General features: G+C 42.4%; 1 protein-coding gene across 2 annotated transcripts in view; it reads right to left on the bottom strand.

Moving 5' to 3' along the window:
* The window catches only part of OTOGL (otogelin like), a 259,839-nt gene that overhangs the window by 35,507 nt on the left and 200,782 nt on the right, over positions 1-23,550 (bottom strand). For both annotated transcript variants that reach the window (XM_088453706.1, XM_088453702.1), the window contains exons 43-47: positions 15,522-15,663; positions 14,323-14,508; positions 13,012-13,224; positions 10,995-11,096; positions 1,761-1,868 (exon numbers count right to left, since the gene is read on the bottom strand). In XM_088453706.1, coding sequence (XP_088309832.1) covers positions 1,761-1,868; positions 10,995-11,096; positions 13,012-13,224; positions 14,323-14,508; positions 15,522-15,663 — 751 coding nt within the window. The remainder of the gene's footprint in view (positions 1-1,760; positions 1,869-10,994; positions 11,097-13,011; positions 13,225-14,322; positions 14,509-15,521; positions 15,664-23,550) is intronic.

The raw sequence follows: 23,550 nt of genomic DNA, 5'->3' as shown, positions 1-23,550 counted from the left end.
CTAATCAATGCGTATGCATGGAAACTGCAGCACAAGATGCAGACGCCCAGCCCCATACTAAGCCGCCCATCTCCCTTTACGCACAGCCTAATCAGCACACAAGATAGTGTAAACATCGGTAACATCGAGAACCATCTGACCCATTAGTATAATACTGGTTGACCTGTCCTGCCGCAGGATTTTGCCCGCTTCCTATGTACAGCTTATGGTATGGCTGCGTATGCCACCGCACTGCCTTAATAATGCATGCCCCTATAACGGTGTTATAACGCCTGCGTTCGTCTGACCAACAAATGGCACTTTCTGTCAATCAATTTCATAAGGGTCTGCGTACACACTGCGTTTAGTCTGCGTACCATGACTCGATCGCACCGGCCAGTTCATGCACGCGCAGTGCAAAAACATCAGCCAAGTGCATGCGTCCTCTCCTTTGCGTTCCTTGCTGAATCAGGCCCAGTGTTTCTGAGCATGTGTGACCTTAAGCTGGGTACACACTATACGATCCGTCGTACAATATATTGTTCTGTCACGGATCGGAAGGATATACAAGTTTGTTGTCAGAATGATCGGCATGCTGCGGAGCCTGTCTGTCAGTGTTCTGCTGCTGTGTGGAAGGCAGAGCTGGCACAAAGGCTCTGCGAGTGCAGGATTATATGTGCAACTTCAGCCACATCCTCCTTTATTTAAGGCACACATTTTAAAATACAATACAAGATAACTTCCAGTGCTGGTTTTAATGTATATAAATGTAACTTTGCGTAAATATCATAAATGTGGATACATAGGGCCTGATTCAGACCCGGTCGCAAGCACTGAGCGCTCACAACCGGGTCGATGGCGGCCCAGAGCGCATGCGCATGTGCGAGACCCGGATAGCGACGGGCAATCCGTCGCTCCGGGTCTCGTACCAAAGGGGGCGTGCTGTCGATGTTGAGTGACAGCACACCCCCTTTGGTGGGCGGGCCGGGGCGGTGGCTACCCAAATGTAGGCGTTCCCATGTGAATGCCTCCGTTTGGGGGTGGCCCCACTGACATCACGAGACCATAAGGGTCTCGTCGCAAGCCCGATGGTCGCGATAGTCTTGACCATCGCGACCATCTTCCTGGCCGCTCGATAAAGCTGTGGGTGGTCACCCACAGCTATGCGAGTGGCCAGGAGGCCGCTCTGAAAAAAAAATAGCCCGGCCTTCATTCAGAGCAAGCGCTCTGTCAGAGCGTCCGGCTCTGAATCAGGGCCATAGTACCCAGTATGATCAGGACTTTGCCTGTCGAATGAACAACCGATGGTACTCGATGTTACCGATGGTTTCGCTATCTTGATAAGGATTACTAATGTGTGTAAGGTAAAGGGAGCGTCCTTAAGTTGTGCTGCGATGGCATAGCTATCGCAATGGGTTAGCATACTATCGCAGTGATACTGCGTGCGTAATCGCTATTATAATCGCAGTTGTGATCCGTAATGAGTCAGGCCCTCAGTTTCTATAACAGACAATGACTAATTTAATAAAATAAATGCAACTAGGCTCTAAAAAGTCAGATAATAAACTACAAACACTTTAAAATCAATTAAAAGAAAAAAATGAAATATGAATTTGGAATTTTCCAACATGGTTTAACATATTTTCTGTATTATTTTTTTCTGTCATTGAATTCATAGTTTGCAATGCGTTACATAGAGCATACTGTATGTTCAGTTGATAAAAAAAAATAATATTTTCTCTTTTACAACAATATTATACAGATGTATGAAAACATCTTACCACATATATAGGAGAAACAGCACGGGTCATCCAGCCTGACCTGCACTGCAATCTGATCTGCTTTACAGTCTGGTTGGGATATTACTGGGCAGACAGAAGGGTCACACACTGTAAAAATAAATTATTTCTTTTAATTTCCAAAGAACAGTAGTTTACCAGATGTACTGTAACAAGCACTTCACAAAATAATGTACAGAAAAAGTGGAAAGCTTTCAGTTTATCATTAGAAAAAATCACGGAGATGTGGTAAAACAAGAAATTAAGGTCCTGATTCTGAGGCTGCATCTTTTGCCGCAGCGGCGTCTGTGTCTCTTTATGTTAATGCTGCCGTCGCTTTCTTGAAAACTGAGATGCTCACTTGCAGCACTTTTCACCTGTAGAAATCTGTCACCATGCGTCTTTAGACAGATCATCACTGCAACATCAGACGCACTAACAAAATGCACCATCAAAACATGTGCAGTATCTCCATCTGAATGATAATCCTGTGTGAACAGCTTTGCGTCTGTGGATGCAGACTCTGTCAGCATCGCGCCTGCGTTTGCTTAACCACCCTCCAGTTACCTCCCAGATACGCCCACTAAAATCTATACTCCCTGCGCCCAAATCTGTTCCGCGTCTCCATGTGGTAACAATCTGGACACATGCTTTGTGACTGATACATGCGCAGAAGAGGGCTCGTGCAGTGTTCAGTGGTGCGACCGATGCATCCAATGGTGAGTCTTAATATTTACAGCGGAGGATTAGCGCCGCAGCCGGTGGGCATCTCTGCACGAGTACCATCCGCTGGGCATTAGCATAAAGTCGCATTTGCGGCAAAAAATGCATTCACGTCTGCAATGGCGTCCACCTCTGAATCAGGCCCGCTATTATCACTCAGGAAAAAAAAAATGCAGGTGCACACTCTGAGCACTTATGCTGGGTACACACCTAAATATTTTCTGTCCAACCAGCCAACTAGTTGATTGGTTGGAATGAAATCTGGTAAGGTATGAAAGCAAATGACAATCAGCAATTTGCTCCCAAACGCCGGAAAATGGACAAAAACTGTTGTTTCAACAAATTGTTTAGATCAAACATTTAGCAAACTTGTCTGACCGACCATTTTCACCTGTTTTATGGCATTTAAGAACAAATTGCTGATCATCAGTTACTCCCATATGTTACCAGATTTTCATTTCAACCAATCGTCTAGTTGGACAAAAAATCTTTAGGTGTGTATGCAGCTTAAGACTACTGATAATCTAAACAATTATAATAAACTCTACACTTAACATGGACACTGTAATGCAACACCATATAACAGTCTAAATGGGTAATTTAAACTGTTATATGGTGTTGCATTACAGTGTAATTTGCTGTCTGTTTTATTACGTGGTATAATGCTGTGTTGTTTTTTCGTTGACATCACTTGTGTTGTTAATGACAATAAAGTATTATTATTATTATTATTATTATTACTATAAATAAGGCTCTTAGCACATGTTTGGCCAAAAATGTCTGCTCATCCACCACGTCACGGTGACCTCATCAGTTGGATCCCTAACACTAACATATTATAACAATGTATCCACGGCTTATCTATAAAAGTGCCCATGTAGACAGCAATACCCCCTTGCTTCCTCCTTTCCACTATTATCACGTTCAAAGAAACTGTTGGACTATAATGACTTTTTTTGCTTGTTGCCTCCTTTTCCTTTGCTCATTTAGGAAGCCTCCAGCTGTGGATACTAATGGCACAATTTTTGTAGAAGGCTCTTGCTCTGATACAGAGGTGGACGCTATTGCAGCCATAGCTTTGTCTTTTTACGCAGCTGTGACTGAATCTTTATGGCAGTCTAGTGGCTTCCTACTGAAACGCCCACCGTCTTTGGTGCTCATCCACCGCTGTGCGTATTAAGACGCACCATCGGAGATTGCACCTACCTTATGGTAGGTGCAATTTCTCAGATTTTGGACACAGTTGCTGACTACAACACACCTGCGTCTGCCTAGCTACCCTCCAGTTACCTCCCAGACACGCCCACTAAAATCCATACTCCCTGCGCCCAAATCCATCCTGCGTCTCCATGAGGTAACAATCTGGACACAGAGATTTTGGTCGTCTGGCTAGCCACCCCGTTATCTCCTAGGGGCCTATTCATCAAACGATAAATGGCCCAGTAACCAGGCGGAAACGCTAGTTTCGACATATTTAAGTTACCAGGCCATTCATCATGAGGGGTTCAGCAAACTCCGAAAACGGAAAGTTTTTTGGAGTTTGCTGCCGAGAACAAGCGCCATCTTCAGATGGTGCTTGTTCTCGGATCCCCACTCCAGTGTCACTTTTCCCATTGCGATTTGGATACTTAAGTATCCCTCGCAGCAAGTTCAAAACTTCATCATGGTAGGCCATACGGCCTTCGATGTTGAATAGGCCCCCTAGAAACACCTACCGAATTTGCATGGATCTGTGTGCAATTTTTTGGCTACGTCTTTGTGCGAAAACCATCGGGCTGCATGCGCAGTTTGACTCGGACTCATGCGCAAACTGAAAACATTGGCGACTTGAGTCCGACATCGCCACTGCATGCACCTCTGAATCAGGCCCTCTATGTACAGATCCTATATAAAAATAATTGTAACTTGATCTTAAAAAAAATCGTATCAAGTTGCAAGATCCACAATGTAGTCCAAATAGCACTCTTATGGTATTTATACAACATTGTCCTCTTCCACAGAGCAGTGACAGCCAAATGCGTGTCCCACACTAACCCGATGGCTGTAATGCCCATGCACCCAACATGCAGAATCACCTACTCATTGAGTGCCATCCTGGTCGAGTGGAACTGCTGACTGTGTTGGTTGACAGGCCCTCTGCCTATGGAGGGGGATACAACAAGAGGAGGAAGGGTGAGTTCCACTCGTCCTCACCCAGCTCCCTCTGTTATTCTTCAAGCCCCACTCCTTTACCCAGCAACCCATTTTGCTATCCTGTGCCACCCAGCAACCCCTACTTTGCTGTCTTCCACCACCCACTATCCCCTATTATGCTGCCACTCACCACCCTGCGACTCCTGCTATGCTACCCAGCATCCCCTACTATTACTGTGCTGCACAACACCACCCAGCAAACTCTACTATGCGGAGATGTGGAAGAGAGAGATATGGGATAAATAGGGGGAGAGAGAGAGAAGGAGATAGGAAAAAGATGGGGGAGAGATATGAGAATGTTGGGTCACAATAGCTAGCAACCTGGCGAATGGTGACTTTCTTTATATGTTCCCTATTTATCTGAGGCATATATACTTATTGTGAGTTCCTGAGTGTGAGGAATAGCATATTCTACTTTCAAATACCATCTGGGTACTAATATTTTCTACATGGATGCAAGAAATAGTCTGTCTGCAGCAAATTATTTGATTAGAGACTGTAAAGTATTTGGTTCATAGTTTGGATATATTTTATATTTAATCACCAAGGGTTGACTCTTTCTTTTTTCACATTTTCATCAGCTTTTGTATGGTTGCTATCTTTGTTTGGGATGTAGTTATGATGCCGATGGACGGGATGCCGGCTATTGGAATCCCGGCATTGGAATCCTGACGCGGGACTAAACATAAGCGCCTAAATCTCGACACCAGTTTAGATACCGAAGACAGAATCCAGACAACCAGCATCCCGAATGTAAGTATAGAGGGTCCAGGTTAGGTGTTAGCCGCGGGGTTAGGTTTATTGGATACCTGTATAGCGACGCTGACTGCACCACTTTTCAGTCTGGGCACAATGCCAGAGTCTACTGCACCATCGGAGAGAAGGGGGCCTGATCAGAGCCTACACACAGACCCCCTCCTCTCTTAAACCACCTCTGGCTGGAAGTGCAAAAGTTTAGCTCCCCCAGTGGTTAACCCCACTGCATGTTGGACCTGGGAGCGCATTACTCTACCCGGACCTTCTGGTAATACAGTATCATCAGCTTTCTTTATTGATTGAGTCCGTGACTGTTTCCATATTCTTGGGACATGTAGTTCCACAAACACACTTCTAGCCATAAGAGGCTCTTTCTATTTCCAATATATGCATTGATAATATCATTGGGACTAAGTAAACAAATGCAGGGCCGTAACTAGGGCTGTAACATGTGCCATGGCACACGGCACCGCAGGGCAGGGGGCGCCGCTCAGGCCTGTCAATTTTCTGTTTATAATCATTCTCACTTACAGTTTCCTTTTCTTTTATCCCCGGCATTTCCTGGCGGTCCCTATCTCCTCCCTGGCCGCCCCTATCTCCTCCCTGTCCGACTCCCCCTCCATCTGGCAACCTCCCCAAGTACCTTAAGTCACATCCTCTTTATTTAAGACACACATTTGGAAATACTGTCATACCCGGGACACAAACCTATCACCTCTCACATGGTAGTCAGACACCTTACACATAGAGCTATCTGCCCCACAAATTCTGATAGCAGCACTGAGCACAGCCACCAATTCCAGGCCCAGGTGTTTTCACTACACCTCAAGTACCTTTGGCGGTGAGTGTACAATACATGGATCTCCAAGCCTCTACATATACACTGCAAGTAGCGCTCTTTCTATAACTTCAGTCGGTGATCTACACTGCCGCTCTCCTGATGGACAAATCTTGCTGCAATGGAGCTTAACCAATGTTCTACTACATCTAGAGCTGGTGAGCTATACTGCATAATTATTGGATATCATCACTGCAGCCATTGGATTGACACTGTATTTTGTAGTGACACCTAGATAATAGTGGTGCAATGGGATTGGTACCATCCATTATTGTACGTGCAAATCAGAAATGTCATGCCTCTTCCCTAAGAGGCCACACCACTTTTTGGGAAAGCGTCTTATGTCCTTATATGAACTATCATTCCTAGGGCATATACAGTATATGAACTGGATTATCTACTATTAAATTCAATATAATGATTTTTTTTTATACTTATTTTTTAATAAATATTGTATATTTGTATCTTATATTAAATCTGTATTTTACTTTGCATTGGTGTGTCTTGACCATTACTTTTTCTGCCATACCGGCATACCTGCTCTCTCCCCTCTTGGCACCCCTGGTAATGTTCGCCATGTGCGACCTTGCTCCAGACCAGATTTTTAATCCAATCTCATAGCATAGCTATATTTTTTTATTAATATATGTATACAGTAGTATATTTACACTTGGTGTAGCTATTTCCACAAGTTTTTTGCTATTAATATCTAGTTGTGGCAATGATTCTTTTAACAATAATAGGCTTCTTGCATGCACCTACAATGTTCTTGGATAATGGGCTGGGGGATGAGCTGTGATGTGAAATGTGCACATATGAATTATTCATTTTCCTATTTGGGTTTAGGATTAGGATTTAGTTCCTGATCCTGTCTTGTCCTGACTCATATTCTGGTTTTCCATTTGATGCCTCACTGTCAGCTTGTGTACTACACTCCAGTCACCTGACCCATCTTCTCCATACTAACTTAACGATCTGCATCCACAAGTAACCAGCTTGTCATGCCAATGGGTAGAGTGCTGTCACATGTCTATCATCCTGCATCAATGCTGAAGCCTTCTTGCTTGCAAGTCTCCGTTGTGAAAACTAAGATTCCAGGAAGGGTATGGCAGCTTCCTTGTGTCAGTGAGTGATGGATTGTTGAAACAATTTTATCCTAATAATTGGCATAAGATCAACCTCCTTTTTGATGGGTTATGATCTTAATGTATCAGGAGCATAGTTACTTTATGAACTGCAATAGTGGACACCGTCTGCAAAAGCAGCTATCTGACCTTCCTCACACATCCTTATTGGATATTACATTCTGGAATTCATCATTCAGTTTTGAAGAAAAAGCTATTTTTGCAGTTTCTTATAGAGACTACACTGAAGTGACAAAAGTCATGGGATAGCAGTATGTAAAGATAATGGTAGGTGGTATCACCATACTGTGATGTCTTGGAAATGCCCAGACCTGCATCAGTTGTAATCTGACATCTCGTGAGTCAGTTTGAACATGGCTAAGCTGCCCATGGCAAGGCAACGTGAATTATCAGAAATCGATTGGGGCATGATAGTGGGTTCTTGATGGAATATAAAAAAGTAATATGAGGATTACAGACACCATCTCCCTCTTTTCCAGCTCGCAGTGCAGTTCATGCTCTGCACTGCAGCTGTGATTAAAGTATGTGGGACCCCTGAGAGAGGATGGCCCAGGGGGGCATGTCCCCCCTCCAATCCAGCTCTGTGGCTGCAAGTTGGGAGAGAATGCATCTTTCTCTCCCTGCCTCTCAGCTGGCTGCCCTATGCACGGAGAAAGTGGCCACACACTCCATGTAGATGCCCCTTTGGCCAGCCTGGCCCTGCTCGAAGGCCCCTAGAATTGTGGGACCCTGGGCCTGCGTGCATATATGTTAAGATGGCCCTGGTAGAAGACCCACCAGCGAGCCCCTTTTAACACTATGATACTGGAAACAGCGCCTCACTTGGGCTTGTGACGTCACTAATTCGACCCTGGAGGACTGGCAACATGTGGCATGGTCTGATGAGTCACAGTTCCAGTTGTTTCAGGCTGAAGGTAGAATTCGGTTGTGACGCAGAACCCATGAGGCTATAAACCCCAGTTGTCAACAAGGCACCGTGCAGGCTGGTGGAGGTTCCATAATGGTGTGGGGTGTTTTCACATGGAATGGGTTTGGTCTGCTGGTCTGCCTGAACACAACATTGACCGGTAACTCTCCATGTTGCATTGCATGATGATTATTTGCAGCCCTTTTTGGACTTCATGTATACCCACAACAATGGAATATTCCAGCAGGATGATGCACCATGTCATGGGTCCCAGGTTGTCCAGAATTGGTTCGAGAAGCATTCTGGAGAGTTCCTATGAATGGTGTGGCCACCACATTTGCGCAACATGAATCCATTCAAGCATTTATGGGAAGCACTGGACAGGTCCACTTGCGCCTAAGATCCTGAACCTACAAATATCAGGAAGCTGTGAGAAGCTATCCAGATGATATGGATGAACATCTCTGCAGAGGTCTTCCGTCCACTTGTGGAATGGATGCCACATTGAGTTTCTTTACTTCGCTGGGCTAGAAGGGTACTATACGATACTAGGCATCAATCCCATGACTTTTGGAACTTCAGTGTGTTTTGAGAAGCATTTGCTACCCTTCCTATATGTACTTCTTGGATATTGCACACAGTTTAAAATGCTAAGAAGATACTGTATGACCAGGAAAACTCGTTGCCATAACTCCAGTAACCTTGTCTTCCTGGCCATCATGATGGACTGCCTACGAATCCTTGTGAATGTATGTGCAATTCAGAGCAGTACAAATCTCAGTCGTTTCTCTGTGGCTGCTAAAGGGGCATTCTGGGTGGCAAGAATGTTAACTCAAGCAAGAAAACCATTTTGTGGGTGTGCCAGGGTGTGTAGCCAGATTTTCTTGCTATTCTGAGCTGTGAGCATGAATTGTAGATGCCAAATCCAGTCCTGTCTCCTTCACCTAGCATGGGGTAGATATATTTGTGTTGCTGATAATGGTGAGGTCTGCTCTTGGGCATGGATCCCATCAGTGCATGCTCTTACACCTTAGGACATGCACTTCGCTTCATTAGCATTCCGTTTGTATTTCAGTTGCATTTCATATGCAACAGGTGTCCGAAGATGTATTAGCATTATGTACAACTCAGAATTAGGCTCTTAGTCCATTAACAAATTTTTAGAATTTGGGTTGGCCTTGTAGCTTAAGACTATTCTGGTGATTATTTTGAGATGAAAGGGATCATGAACTGCACACAGCAACATGTTGCAAAACTCCATATGAAGTATGTTTAATCATGAAGGAAAACAAGTAATAAGTTTAGAGGAGCATCAGAGAAAAAAGGGCCAGGAGGTTCTATAGTTCTTCACTAGCACCAGCCCATATTAATGTTACTGAATTCACGGTGTCCAGTTAATTCTTTTTAGATACAGTTAATTTTTTTCAATTGCAAACTGGTAGCACGGACTCAATTTCTAGTGATCCTAGCAAATTCTAGCGAATTGCTGAGTTTAGCTAGTTAGTGGGACAAAAAGACAATACACAGATATAAATTGGTGTTTCCACCAATAATGTTGCCATCATTGTAGATTCACTGGAAATATTAATGTCTCTACTCTTATCTAATAAGGGGACCACTAAGAGATAAGACATTGATATATGAGGAGACAAAATCAAAAACAGCGCCTGAGCCTATTATAGCAGTGCTGTCCATTTATTTCAATGAAGAGGGCAGCATTTCTGCTCTATAGGTTTGCAGGCCAAATAGTATTAAAAAAATTAGGTCATCAAAGAAAGTCTATGGAACTTTCAGAAAAACTGGTAACCCACAAATAAATAAGAAAGAAAGAGAGAAAAAAAAAGAAAACAAGAAAGAGAGAAAGAAAAAGAAAGAAACAGAGAGGGAGAGAAAGAGAGAGAGAGAGAGAGAGAGAGAGAGAGAGAGAGAGAGAGAGAGAGAGAAGTAAAAAGAGAAATAGAAAGAGAGAAAGAAAAAGAAAGAAACAGAGAGGGAGAGAAAGAGAGAAAGAGAGAGAGAGAGAAAGAGAAATAGAAGGAGAAATAGAAAGAGAGAAAGAGACTGAAAGAGAAATAGAAAAAGAAAGAAATAGAAAGAGAGAACAGAGGAGATAGAGAAAGAGATAGAAAGAGAAATAGAAAGAGAGAGAGACATAAAGAGAAAGAAAGAAAGAAAGAAAGAAAGAAAAGAAAGAGAAAAAGAAAGAAAGAAAGAAAGAAAGAGAGAAGAAAGAAAGAAAGAAAGAAAGAAAGAAAGAAAAAGAAAGAAAGAAAGAAAGAAAGAAACAAAGAAAAAAAGAGAGAAGAAAGAAAGAAAGAAAAAGAAAGAAAGAGAAAAAGAAACAAAGAAAGAAAGAGAGAAGAAAGAAAGAAAGAAAAAGAAAGAAAGAAAGAAAGAAAGAAAGAAAGAAAGGCCAGTTGTACGCCTATGGACAGCCTCTTACAGTGAATAACTATGAACAAAGGCAAGGTATGTCTCCAAGAAGTATTGCTGGGGGATGTCTCTTGATACTACAGAAATTACAGATGTGTAAGGAATTGTACAATTTTAATAAGAACGTATATAGACAAATCTTGTTTGTAAATTCTAAAAGAGCTTACTCAAGTCTCAGTTACTGACATAAGAATGTGTGCAGCGTAAATGGGATAGGCTGGTAACACTATAGAAATACTCACCACAGTAAAACTGGGGGCAGCAGGTCTCGGTGCTGTAATCAGCAACCAATCGCTCCCAACTGTTACAGGTCACAACTTTTTCACATAAAGATATATTACACTCTGTAAACATATAATATATTAACATATTAACAGCAGCCTACAAAAATGTTGTATTAGTCTTCAGATATAGGCAAATATATTCTCAGATAAATCAGTTAAAAATAATTGATGGTGATTTAGATAAACTATAACCTTTATTTCCAGTACGTACCAATATAGAAGTATGGCACTGATTCTCATGACCCCCATATTAAGATTCTGATGTGCAGAGTCAACAACAAAGACTAGTTTATGATATATGGCTCTTATTATAAGACTGGGGTTACTCAGCAGAAAAACAGCCAGAGAAGAATGCTCTTGAGTATCTCATTACATTTTTCATGCTGGCATAAAAACTTCTAGTCCACATAATACCTGAGCCAGCTATTCAATCACCCACATGACAAGTGCAAGAGAAATAACAGACGTCTAATAAAGCATTTGTTTGCTTTAGCTGCTTTTCTGCTGAATGCAATATTTTAAAAGCTGCCTAAATGGGAATTCCCCTTATGTGATACCATCTAGGCCAAGGGTCAGAAACCCACCCGGTACGCATGCCAGTGGCACACTTGGAACAGTTTTAAATGACACACTGATGGTTATGAAGATGTACCAGCTATGAGAAAATCTGTAAGTTCCAAATTTAAATTCAAAGTTAGGCCTCGATATTTTAAAATTAAAAAATTACAATTTACAAACAGCAAACAATACCAATAAACCTAAACTGAGGAATATACCTATAAACTTGCAGGTGCCATTTTCCTGGAGATCTGCACAGTAGACTTTGGAACAGTGTTAAAGCATTCTTGCTGACTTATTATTTCTCCACTCCTAGGGCAGGTCAGGGTGATTCATGCCATTAGGCCCACCGTGCGATTCTTATACAACCGTGTCATATTGACCCCGTCCCTCCCTACGGATCTGTGATTTCCGGTATTATCTCCCTACTTAATTAGGAACTGGGCTGGATACAGGAGATCCAACCACTCTTTTACAAACATACACACTACAGTTAATTTTTTGTCTGGAGCCAATTAACCTACTTTTATATTTTGGATTGTGGAAGGAAAGCGTAGTACTCGGAGGAAATCCACGCAAGCCCAGAGAGATTATACAAGGGCCATGGAGGGTATTGAACCCACAACTTCAGTGCTGTGGGACAGTAATGCTAACTAGAACACCAACCGTGCTTATATATAAACTTACACAAACACACACACAGATATGGAACTAGCACACTCAGCTTAACTAGATTTTAGCCAGCACACTGATAGCAAAAGTTTGCACACCCCTGATCTAGGTACTCTTACTAAATTTTGATAGGATGACATAAGAGAAAATGCTGCTTTTTCTCTGGAGGAATACTAGCTGTATCAGAAAAACTACTTGTGTGACTCCAGTCTTACACCTCATGCTGCACTAAGAGCACACATTTACCATAGAGATGAATGATCTTTAGAATTACAGGTTCTAAGAGGAGCCCCGGACTGATAAGTGGCAATAAGGAATGTTTATTTTCATGTGGACATCACAAATATTAATAAAAAGAACCCTAGGCACAAGGCAGGAATTGTCCTTTTTCAACCACTGAGATATATGTACGATGTTGGCAATGCATTTAATTTTTGTTTCAAGATCAGTAAATATTTATATTTTCTCTTAACAAGACATGGTTGAAAATTACAAAAGAGAAACAACGAAATATATTTAGTAAATGTGGCTGGGGAACTAGTACAAACCAATAAATGTATCCGTACTCAACTTCAGTCATCTGAAGGTGGAGAATCCATTTAAAAATCCACCAGCTCCACTGAACTAGGCATGAGATAAAAACATTTACAGTACTTTGGCTGAATATTGATGCTGTAATGTATAAACGGCACTATGCAGAATGAAGACTTTTAATATAAAACTATTAGTTAATGGACTTACATACCACACACTTTCTTTGGACAGCATCCTCCTTCTTCAATGACACTGATAAGAGTCTCACCCTCCCGCACACAAGCTGGCACTGGCTCTTCACTGCAGTCAGGTTCTATAGCTACAACAGTTCCATTCTCTAGACATTTGGACAGACAGCATTTATTGGCTGACGAATGCCAGACTTCTCCTGGAGAGTGTGCATGTCCTTCATTATCAGTGCACGCTAAGATACAAAGTGAAAAGCCTACAATTAACTCTAAAGCTTGATTTTTTTCCTCACAAGGTCCTGCATTTCGTCTTTAACACTAGCCATACAGGTGATTTCATTATTTATTTTATCAAACCAGCCTGTAAGTGGAACAATTGTGAACGTCACTACAATAATCTTTAATGGTGATGAAAAGGTGGTCAGGAAATGGTATTTAATACGGTCAGGAAATAGTATTATGTAAAGTGACATCCACTTTGTCCCTGGGTGCATACATCATCAGCCTACAGATCGCAAAGCCCTCACAATCCATGTGTTTGGCCTGTTCACTGAACAACCACATATGTCAAATTTGTATCTTAACAAATACGGCCACAGACCTGCTTATCTAATCCAAAGAATTTGACAATGTGACCAGAATTAGGGGCTTTCTACCCAACAATCTATACATAAAACTCAGTGTCCCTCTGCATTAATATTGCACTTACATAATCTAAGCTCACAATTTGTTTTACAAATGTATTACACATTCTACATTTTTCAATGTAATTAAGCTCTGTTCAAGACATACTTGCCATACTTGTCAGGGAGACTCCCTGAAATAGTAGCAATCTCCCTGACACCATGAAGAGTCTACCAATCTACCTAATTGAACCTTACCAACATTATGTAGCTTTTTGGTAAAAGAAAGACATTAGATATATATACTGTACATTCCAATGGGATAATCAGTGCCACTTCCCTGCATTGTTTATAAGGCACAATGATCCCTATGGCTACATTCATTTTCATATAAGGTTTCTAGTGGCCACTTACAAAGGAACCTCTTGTAAAACATAATACATAAGCAAGCCCTGAAAAGTAGCAATCAGTGTGTTTTCATCGACAGTAGATCTTACTAACTGCTTTGGGGTTTGTTTACATTTAGATGTAAGTATATTTTATGACATGACATAGATGTAGACATGACATAGATGTAGCAGTACATGTCCACCTTACTGCCGCGCTCATGGGTGTTGCTTTCACAATCTCCCTGAAATGCTTTTTCAAAAGTAGGCAAGTACAGTATGATTCAAAATAACAAGACTTTATGTAAAATGAATGTATACGTACCACATTTGTCTTCAGGAATACACAGTTCAGAATCTGTCCTGTGAAGAATTGTTCCTCTTTTGCATACACAGTCTTCCCTCAAGTATGAGCAGGGGGACTCCTCGTAGTACCATTTGTTTAAGCATGTCTTAGCAGCACATGGTTGCACACAAGCCTGGTATTCCTTTCCCTCTGGGCATGGCAATGCTAACATAAAATACTAAATTGTTAGTTATATTGTGGAAGGCAAATTGTTATGTGTTAAAAATGGGTCTTTAAAGAACACACCATTAAGCAGTTTTATTGGTAACTGTGGCTTTGAGAAATACACAATGGATAGGATAGATTTTATAGTACAGTCTGAACTGTTCAAGATTTAGTTTAGCTGCAATTCACCAAGTACTGTATAACCTAATTTCAAATGAACAAGTTAAAGCCCCAGTCTGACTGCTCTATTCTAATGACTGACATACTGTATAATCACCCTCCACATTTTTTTGCACATTCATTAATTAATCCCATCTATCGCATAGAAAGTAAATCATCTAAAAGCACATTATTCAGGCCCAGGAGAGAGAGGACTAATGAAATTATAGTGTTGCTGTAGTTGTAGAGTACAGTGTAATGAGAGGTTCTGTATAAGCAAACAAGGAAAGATAAAATAGGACAATACTTCGTATTACTAATACTCCATATTAGAGATGACTCACTAATCATTCTGATTCAAAGCAATATATGACATATATTATACAGAAGGGGTAATTCACAATAGTTAATTTTGTTCTTCATGTGGTCATAATGCTTGCACATAGGCAGTGCATACTGTAGGTCATTTGTTAGTTTTTAAAATGTTTTTAAAGCAGTACTCCATATAGTAGTTTCTTGGCATATCTAATGTCTTAAATATTTATTTTTCATCATGTCCCTCCCCAGTGCTCAATGGTGTAATCAGGAGTTTCGTCATTACCCCATGTACTGTATATGCCTGTACAAAAAGGAAACAAGTATACTTAAGAATTTTGTTTCCAGATGGGTCTATTGTCAAAGTGTGTTGGATAGCTTTAGGGTGCACATCCTATCAGCTTTCCCAACACACTGTCTGCAGGCCAGACTGAAATCCACAAGGTGCTGAAGTGTTATCGGGTTTGTGTGTGTGCAGGGTATCCAGTGGCTCTATAGACACAGCCTCTGTATGTTTTTTGGTGCATTGTATAACTTACAGCAGTAATCTCTTGTTCTCCATCTAATGCAGATATTGTGCTTGCTGCATAGTGCTACATATGCTGAAAGAGCATCACATTCATAATTCAAGAAATATGTATTGTTAATCCACATCTTCTCACAGAAATCTTGTGGAGAAACCTGCAAAGCATATACAGTACAAACTCAAAATCAACCAGATTAGATATCATTTATTCTATATTAAATTACAGAATACAAAACAGAGTGGAAAAGCGTAAAACCTAGCAAAAACCACTAGGTAACACAGCCAATCAAATAATTTATTGGAATACAACAAATGGTTGCCTACCCAATGTAATTACAGTTTAATGTTTACAAAAACTATAATCTGAAATGCTTTACTACTGTTTGCTGTTATGTCCGTAGTGGATAGTGTATTGTAGAAAGCATTCACTGAACAAAAACACACTTTTTTAGTACCATCACATATGACTTAGCTTAGTTACAGTTCTGAGAATATAAATCATATTAACTAAAAATGATCGAGCACCTACAGTAACAGCTTTACACACAGACATAAAAGCCTTTATATAGATTTTACCATGTACAGAGTTTATGGAGTAGATGTAATAGCCTGTAGCATCAGTGAGGTCCTGGCGACTCTACCCCGTGTTTTCAGGAGGCAATCAATACAAGGCGAAATCATGTTGATTTTGCCTTTTAAATGATTTCTTCTTTAGAACATCGGGCAGACCCTCCTGGATCTCGCAATGCCTGCATGTTCATGTGCATTGAACGCATATAGAACACATTTTTAGAAGTATATCTCTGTTAATTATTTAGAATTTTATTCTGTACTTAAGATTTTAGACATGAGCAAAAATAGAAAAATAACTTAAATTGTTGTCTACTCATCTACACCCTAGCTAACTGTTATTATGCCCGCCTCAAAGATTTCTTACGCTTGGCCTCCCTTCTCTGGTAACTGCCCCCTCGCCAATCTAGACTTTCTACCAGTCTCACCAGCTTTACATACGCATTCAAAACACACTGTTTCTTTAAATACTCCTAACCCTCTACTAAATCTTCAGTTTCCCTTTGATCTGCTTTTCTTCCGAATTCCCCCTCCTTCTGTACACCCCTCCTATTAGTATGTAAGCCCCCACAGGCAGTGCCCTCCTTTCTCATGTTCTACTATCCCAGCCACTTGTGACTTTAAAACTGTATGCTTGCTTAGTGCAGTTTTTAAACAATATTGGTCAGAAGGATAAAAGTTATAGTGCACCCCCTCTCACCCCAGATATTTTCCAGCATAATGCTATAATTTATGGACAGATCACATCATCCACACTTTCAAATTCCATGTGTGTGTATATGCACAGCCTATGATCGCTTCCTATGGTGCATGCACAGTTTGCAAATATCCAAGCATCTCTCCGCATCTGGATTTGCCTCCGACTGAAAATCAGGCCCAATATATATCAATTCCATTTAAGTTACTGCATACATTGCACAGGCTACATTTTTGCTGGTAAAACTTACTAGTATTATTTTCTATGGACCTTTTTTCATACTGAATTTTTCATAAAAACTTAAAACTACAAAGAATCCATAAAAAACATAATTTGCTCTTATAAGAGTGTATATAGAAAACTCTTAATGAAAGAATATGGTTTATATTTGCATGATAATCCCGTAACACAATTGGAACATAAACTTTGGAAAGGCTGTAGACCAGCGCTATATTATTTCAGACTGGCAAAATCATGTGTGTCATGCATTGCACTCATAGAGCAGTAAGTGCACTGATAGACGTGTTAGCACTGGAGAAGCACTCATACAGCAGTAAGTGCACTGATAGACGTGTTAGCACTGGAGAAGCACTCATACAGCAGTAAGTGCACTGATAGACATGTTAGCACTGGAGAAGCACTCATACAGCTGTAAGTGCACTGATAGACGTGTTAGCACTGGAGAAGCACTCATACAGCAGTAAGTGCACTGATAGACATGTTAGCACTGGAGAAGCACTCATACAGCAGTAAGTGCACTGATAGATGTGTTAGCACTGGAGAAGCACTCATACAGCAGTAAGTTTACTGATAGACGTGTTAGCACTGGAGAAGCACTCATACAGCAGTAAGTGCACTGATAGACGTATTAGCACTGGAGAAGCACTCATACAGCAGTTAGTGCACTGATAGACATGTTAGCACTGGAGAAGCACTCATACAGCAGTAAGTGCACTGATAGACGTGTTAGCACTGGAGAAGCAATCATACAGCAGTAAGGCCCTCATTCAGAGCCACTCGCTAGCGGCAGTACGCTCGTTCCGAGCGATGTTCGCACATCTGCGCATGCGTACGGATCGTTATACGCATGCGCGAATCAGTCAGTGCGGCCGAAATTCATGTGCTCGCAATATAGCGAATGCCTGCTATTTTGAGTGACAGAATGAGGCGTATGTGGGTGGTAACAGGGGAAGGTGCTTGAAAACGGGGAGTGGAGATCAGAACACAGGCGTGCTTAAAGGTCAAAACGGGCGTTTTATGGGTGTGCATAATTAATACTGCAGCGTCATTGACCACGTCACTGGGTTATTTTATAGCCAGAACTGCTCGCAAGATTGTAGTAGCAAAAACCAACCACAAGAATAGCGAGTAGTTCATACGCTGGTCGATGTACTCGATTAATCTAATAAATAGCGGACATGACGTATGGTGCGAGCGGCCAGGGGGCGTTTTTAACAAATAAACGAGCGTATGTTTTGCTCGCTCATTCAGACTTAGAGGTGTGAACAGACTGCAATTTGCGAACGGATCATTTGAATAGCCACCCCTTGTTTTTGGACGAACGTCCGCAAATAGCGAACGGCTCTGAATCAGGCCCTAAGTGCACTGATAGACGTGTTAGCACTGGAGAAGCACTCATACAGCAGTAAGTGCACTGATAGACATGTTAGCACTGGAGAAGCACTCATACAGCAGTAAGTGCACTGATAGACGTGTTAGCACTGGAGAAGCAGTCATACAGCAGTAAGTGCACTGATAGACATGTTAGCACTGGAGAAGCACTCATACAGCAGTAAGTGCACTGATAGACGTGTTAGCACTGGAGAAGCACTCATACAGCAGTAAGTGCACTGATAGGCGTGTTAGCACTGGAGAAGCACTCATACAGCAGTAAGTGCACTGATAGACGTGTTAGCACTGGAGAAGCACTCATACAGCAGTAAGTGCACTGATAGACGTGTTAGCACTGGAGAAGCACTCATACAGCAGTAAGTGCACTGATAGACGTGTTAGCACTGGAGAAGCACTCATACAGCAGTAAGTGCACTGATAGACGTGTTAGCACTGCAGAAGCACTCAACCAGCAGTAAGGCACTGATAAGACGTGTTAGCACTGGAGAAGCACTCATACAGCAGTAAGTGCACTGATAGACGTGTTAGCACTGGAGAAGCAATCATACAGCAGTAAGTGCACTGATAGACGTGTTAGCACTGGAGAAGCACTCATACAGCAGTAAGTGCACTGATAGACGTGTTAGCACTGGAGAAGCACTCATACAGCAGTAAGTGCACTGATAGACGTGTTAGCACTGGAGAAGCACTCATACAGCAGTAAGTGCACTGATAGACGTGTTAGCACTGGAGAAGCACTCATACAGCAGTAAGTGCACTGATAGACGTGTTAGCACTTGAGAAGCACTCATACAGCAGTAAGTGCACTGATAGACGTGTTAGCACTGGAGAAGCACTCATACAGCAGTAAGTGCACTGATAGACGTGTTAGCACTGGAGAAGCACTCATACAGCAGTAAGTGCACTGATAGACGTGTTAGCACTGGAGAAGCACTCATACAGCAGTAAGTACACTGATAGATGTGTTAGCACTGGAGAAGCACTCATACATCAGTAAGTGCACTGATAGACGTGTTAGCGCTGGAGAAGCACTCATACAGCAGTTAGTGCACTGATAGGCGTGTTAGCGCTGGAGAAGCACTCATACAGCAGTTAGTGCACTGATAGGCGTGTTAGCACTAGAGAAGCACTCATACAGCAGTTAGTGCACTGATAGACATGTTAGCACTGGAGAAGCACTCATACAGCAGTAAGTGCACTGATAGACATGTTAGCGCTGGAGAAGCACTCATACAGCAGTAAGTGCACTGATAGACATGTTAGCGCTGGAGAAGCACTCATACAGCAGTAAGTACACTGATAGGCGTGTTAGCACTGGAGAAGCACTCATACAGCAGTAAGTGCACTGATAGACGTGTTAGCACTGGAAAAGCACTCATACATCAGTAAGTGCACTGATAGACGTGTTAGCACTTGAGAAGCACTCATACAGCAGTAAGTGCACTGATAGACGTGTTAGCACTGGAGAAGCACTCATACAGCAGTAAGTGCACTGATAGACGTGTTAGCACTTGAGAAGCACTCATACAGCAGTAAGTGCACTGATAGACGTGTTAGCACTGGAGAAGCACTCATACAGCAGTAAGTGCACTGATAGACGTGTTAGCACTGGAGAAGCACTCATACAGCAGTAAGTGCACTGATAGACGTGTTAGCACTGGAGAAGCACTCATACAGCAGTAAGTACACTGATAGATGTGTTAGCACTGGAGAAGCACTCATACATCAGTAAGTGCACTGATAGACGTGTTAGCGCTGGAGAAGCACTCATACAGCAGTTAGTGCACTGATAGGCGTGTTAGCGCTGGAGAAGCACTCATACAGCAGTTAGTGCACTGATAGGCGTGTTAGCACTAGAGAAGCACTCATACAGCAGTTAGTGCACTGATAGACATGTTAGCACTGGAGAAGCACTCATACAGCAGTAAGTGCACTGATAGACATGTTAGCGCTGGAGAAGCACTCATACAGCAGTAAGTGCACTGATAGACATGTTAGCGCTGGAGAAGCACTCATACAGCAGTAAGTACACTGATAGGCGTGTTAGCACTGGAGAAGCACTCATACAGCAGTAAGTGCACTGATAGACGTGTTAGCACTGGAAAAGCACTCATACATCAGTAAGTGCACTGATAGACGTGTTAGCACTGGAGAAGCACTCATACAGCAGTAAGTGCGCTGATAGACGTGTTAGCACTGGAGAAGCACTCATACAGCAGTAAGTGCACTGATAGACGTGTTAGCACTTGAGAAGCACTCATACAGCAGTAAGTGCACTGATAGACGTGTTAGCACTGGAGAAGCACTCATACAGCAGTAAGTGCACTGATAGACGTGTTAGCACTGGAGAAGCACTCATACAGCAGTAAGTGCACTGATAGACGTGTTAGCACTGGAGAAGCACTCATACAGCAGTAAGTACACTGATAGATGTGTTAGCACTGGAGAAGCACTCATACATCAGTAAGTGCACTGATAGACGTGTTAGCGCTGGAGAAGCACTCATACAGCAGTTAGTGCACTGATAGGCGTGTTAGCGCTGGAGAAGCACTCATACAGCAGTTAGTGCACTGATAGGCGTGTTAGCACTAGAGAAGCACTCATACAGCAGTTAGTGCACTGATAGACATGTTAGCACTGGAGAAGCACTCATACAGCAGTAAGTGCACTGATAGACATGTTAGCGCTGGAGAAGCACTCATACAGCAGTAAGTGCACTGATAGACATGTTAGCGCTGGAGAAGCACTCATACAGCAGTAAGTACACTGATAGGCGTGTTAGCACTGGAGAAGCACTCATACAGCAGTAAGTGCACTGATAGACGTGTTAGCACTGGAAAAGCACTCATACATCAGTAAGTGCACTGATAGACGTGTTAGCACTGGAGAAGCACTCATACAGCAGTAAGTGCGCTGATAGACGTGTTAGCACTGGAGAAGCACTCATACAGCAGTAAGTGCACTGATAGACGTGTTAGCACTGGAAAAGCACTCATACAGCAGTAAGTGCACTGATAGACGTGTTAGCACTGGAAAAGCACTCATACAGCAGTAAGTGCACTGATAGACGTGTTAGCACTGGAGAAGCACTCATACAGCAGTTAGTGCACTGATAGACGTGTTAGCACTGGAGAAGCACTCATACAGCAGTAAGTGCACTGATAGGCGTGTTAGCACTGGAAAAGCACTCATACAGCAGTAAGTGCACTGATAGACGTGTTAGCACTGGAGAAGCACTCATACAGCAGAAAGTTCACTGATAGGCGTGTTAGCACTGGAGAAGCACTCATACAGCAGTAAGTGCACTGATAGACGTGTTAGCACTGGAGAAGCACTCATACAGCAGTAAGTGCACTGATAGACGTGTTAGCACTGGAGAAGCACTCATACAGCAGTAAGTGCACTGATAGACGTGTTAGCACTGGAGAAGCACTCATACAGCAGTAAGTGCACTGATAGACGTGTTAGCACTGGAGAAGCACTCATACAGCAGTAAGTGCACTGATAGACGTGTTAGCACTGGAGAAGCACTCATACAGCAGTAAGTTCACTGATAGGCGTGTTAGCACTAGAGAAGCACTCATACAGCAGTAAGTGCACTGATAGACGTGTTAGCACTGGAGAAGCACTCATACAGCAGTAAGTGCACTGATAGACGTGTTAGCACTGGAGAAGCACTCATACAGCAGTTAGTGCACTGATAGACGTGTTAGCACTGGAGAAGCACTCATACAGCAGTAAGTGCACTGATAGACGTGTTAGCACTGGAAAAGACAGATTGACATGTGTTTAATTTAGCACATATAGATGATTTTTATAGTGCTGACAACTGACAATCTGTTATCTTTTGTGCACTCCTGCAAATAACTTATTTTCATGGATAGCAAAACGAATAGGCTAGCTTTGGCATGCAAAATAATTTATGTATGTGTTTTTTATACAACAAATATGTCATAGAAATTAGTAATCTTAAAGTAATTCTCGATGGTCTAAGTGTCAAAATCTTAGACATATTATCTTGGTTTTCCTCCTATGAGGCATGGAAAGACCATCATCTCAGGAGGTACAATATTGGTACAGCAGGATGTTCATACCTTATCTATTGGCATACCTGCTGTATGTAATACACAGATTGAGGTGACACCTGTGTGGAATACACAGCGGGCGCAGATGACTCAGGCGGGGTGGAATTCCAGTGAGGCACTAACAGTTACATCAATAGTACCATGTCCTGCCATGGCATTCCTGGACAGTGCAGTCCAGTGAAATCCCAGCTCGGGTTACCACAGGTAACTCTAGCCACTTCAGGCTGGGCTTGAGGAGAGACTTTGAATCACGTCATCTGCCTCCCCCACTATGCGGGTTTCTCTTGTAACTGCGGTGGGGGGGCCGGAGGGGTCGGCAACCGCTGGGAGGCTTGCCTGCCTCTCCGGGGGGCCGGGAGAGGCACCCGATTTTAAGGAGGCTCCCGGCCGAATCGGGAGGGTAGGCAAGTATGAACTAATGTTTACAGTACATCATCCCACTTATTGGAAAGAAGGACAATCAGAACCAAACAAAAAAAGAAACCAGTCGATATTTATGAAGGGGGTCGGAGAAGGAAGGGGAGTGTCAGAGTGCACATGGCTGGATTAAGGGCCACGTGGGCCTGGGGCTGAAAATGTTCAAGGGCCTACATTAAGAAGGGGAGAAGCTGTGACCAGTGCTGTATGGGTGTGGTTAGAGTCACGTGGGTGTGTACATCCCCTATACAGTTCCACGGTCTCCCTAAATAAATAAAAATAAAGAATTGCATAACTTTGCGGGAAAACTAGAAATACAGTTTTAACACTTATGATTTATGGCTGACTGTGTGGCTAGCTAGGCAGCACGTCATTATCATGCTGCCATGAGATGGGCCTATTTTTATTGGGAGGCCTGGAGCAGTAGTTTCATGTGCCTCATTGTTAATCTGGCCCTGAGAGTGCAGCCTATTAATGTTATGTAACCAAACCACTCACACATCAGTTATAGTTAGTAATGATATCATGCTATTCCACAACATAACTGAGATACTAAACGCTCCTTGTATACTTCTGAAAACCTGAATTCCCAGCATTCTCCGTCTACATTGTGAAATTCATTTTAGATAACCACATCACTA

This window comes from Taudactylus pleione, unplaced genomic scaffold (genome assembly GCF_031769625.1).
Source record: "Taudactylus pleione unplaced genomic scaffold, aTauple2 ptg000040l, whole genome shotgun sequence".
Classification (NCBI taxonomy): Eukaryota; Metazoa; Chordata; class Amphibia; order Anura; family Myobatrachidae; genus Taudactylus; species Taudactylus pleione.
The sequence above is the reverse complement of the archived record's forward strand: the minus strand, read 5'-3'. Positions and strand labels throughout refer to the sequence as shown.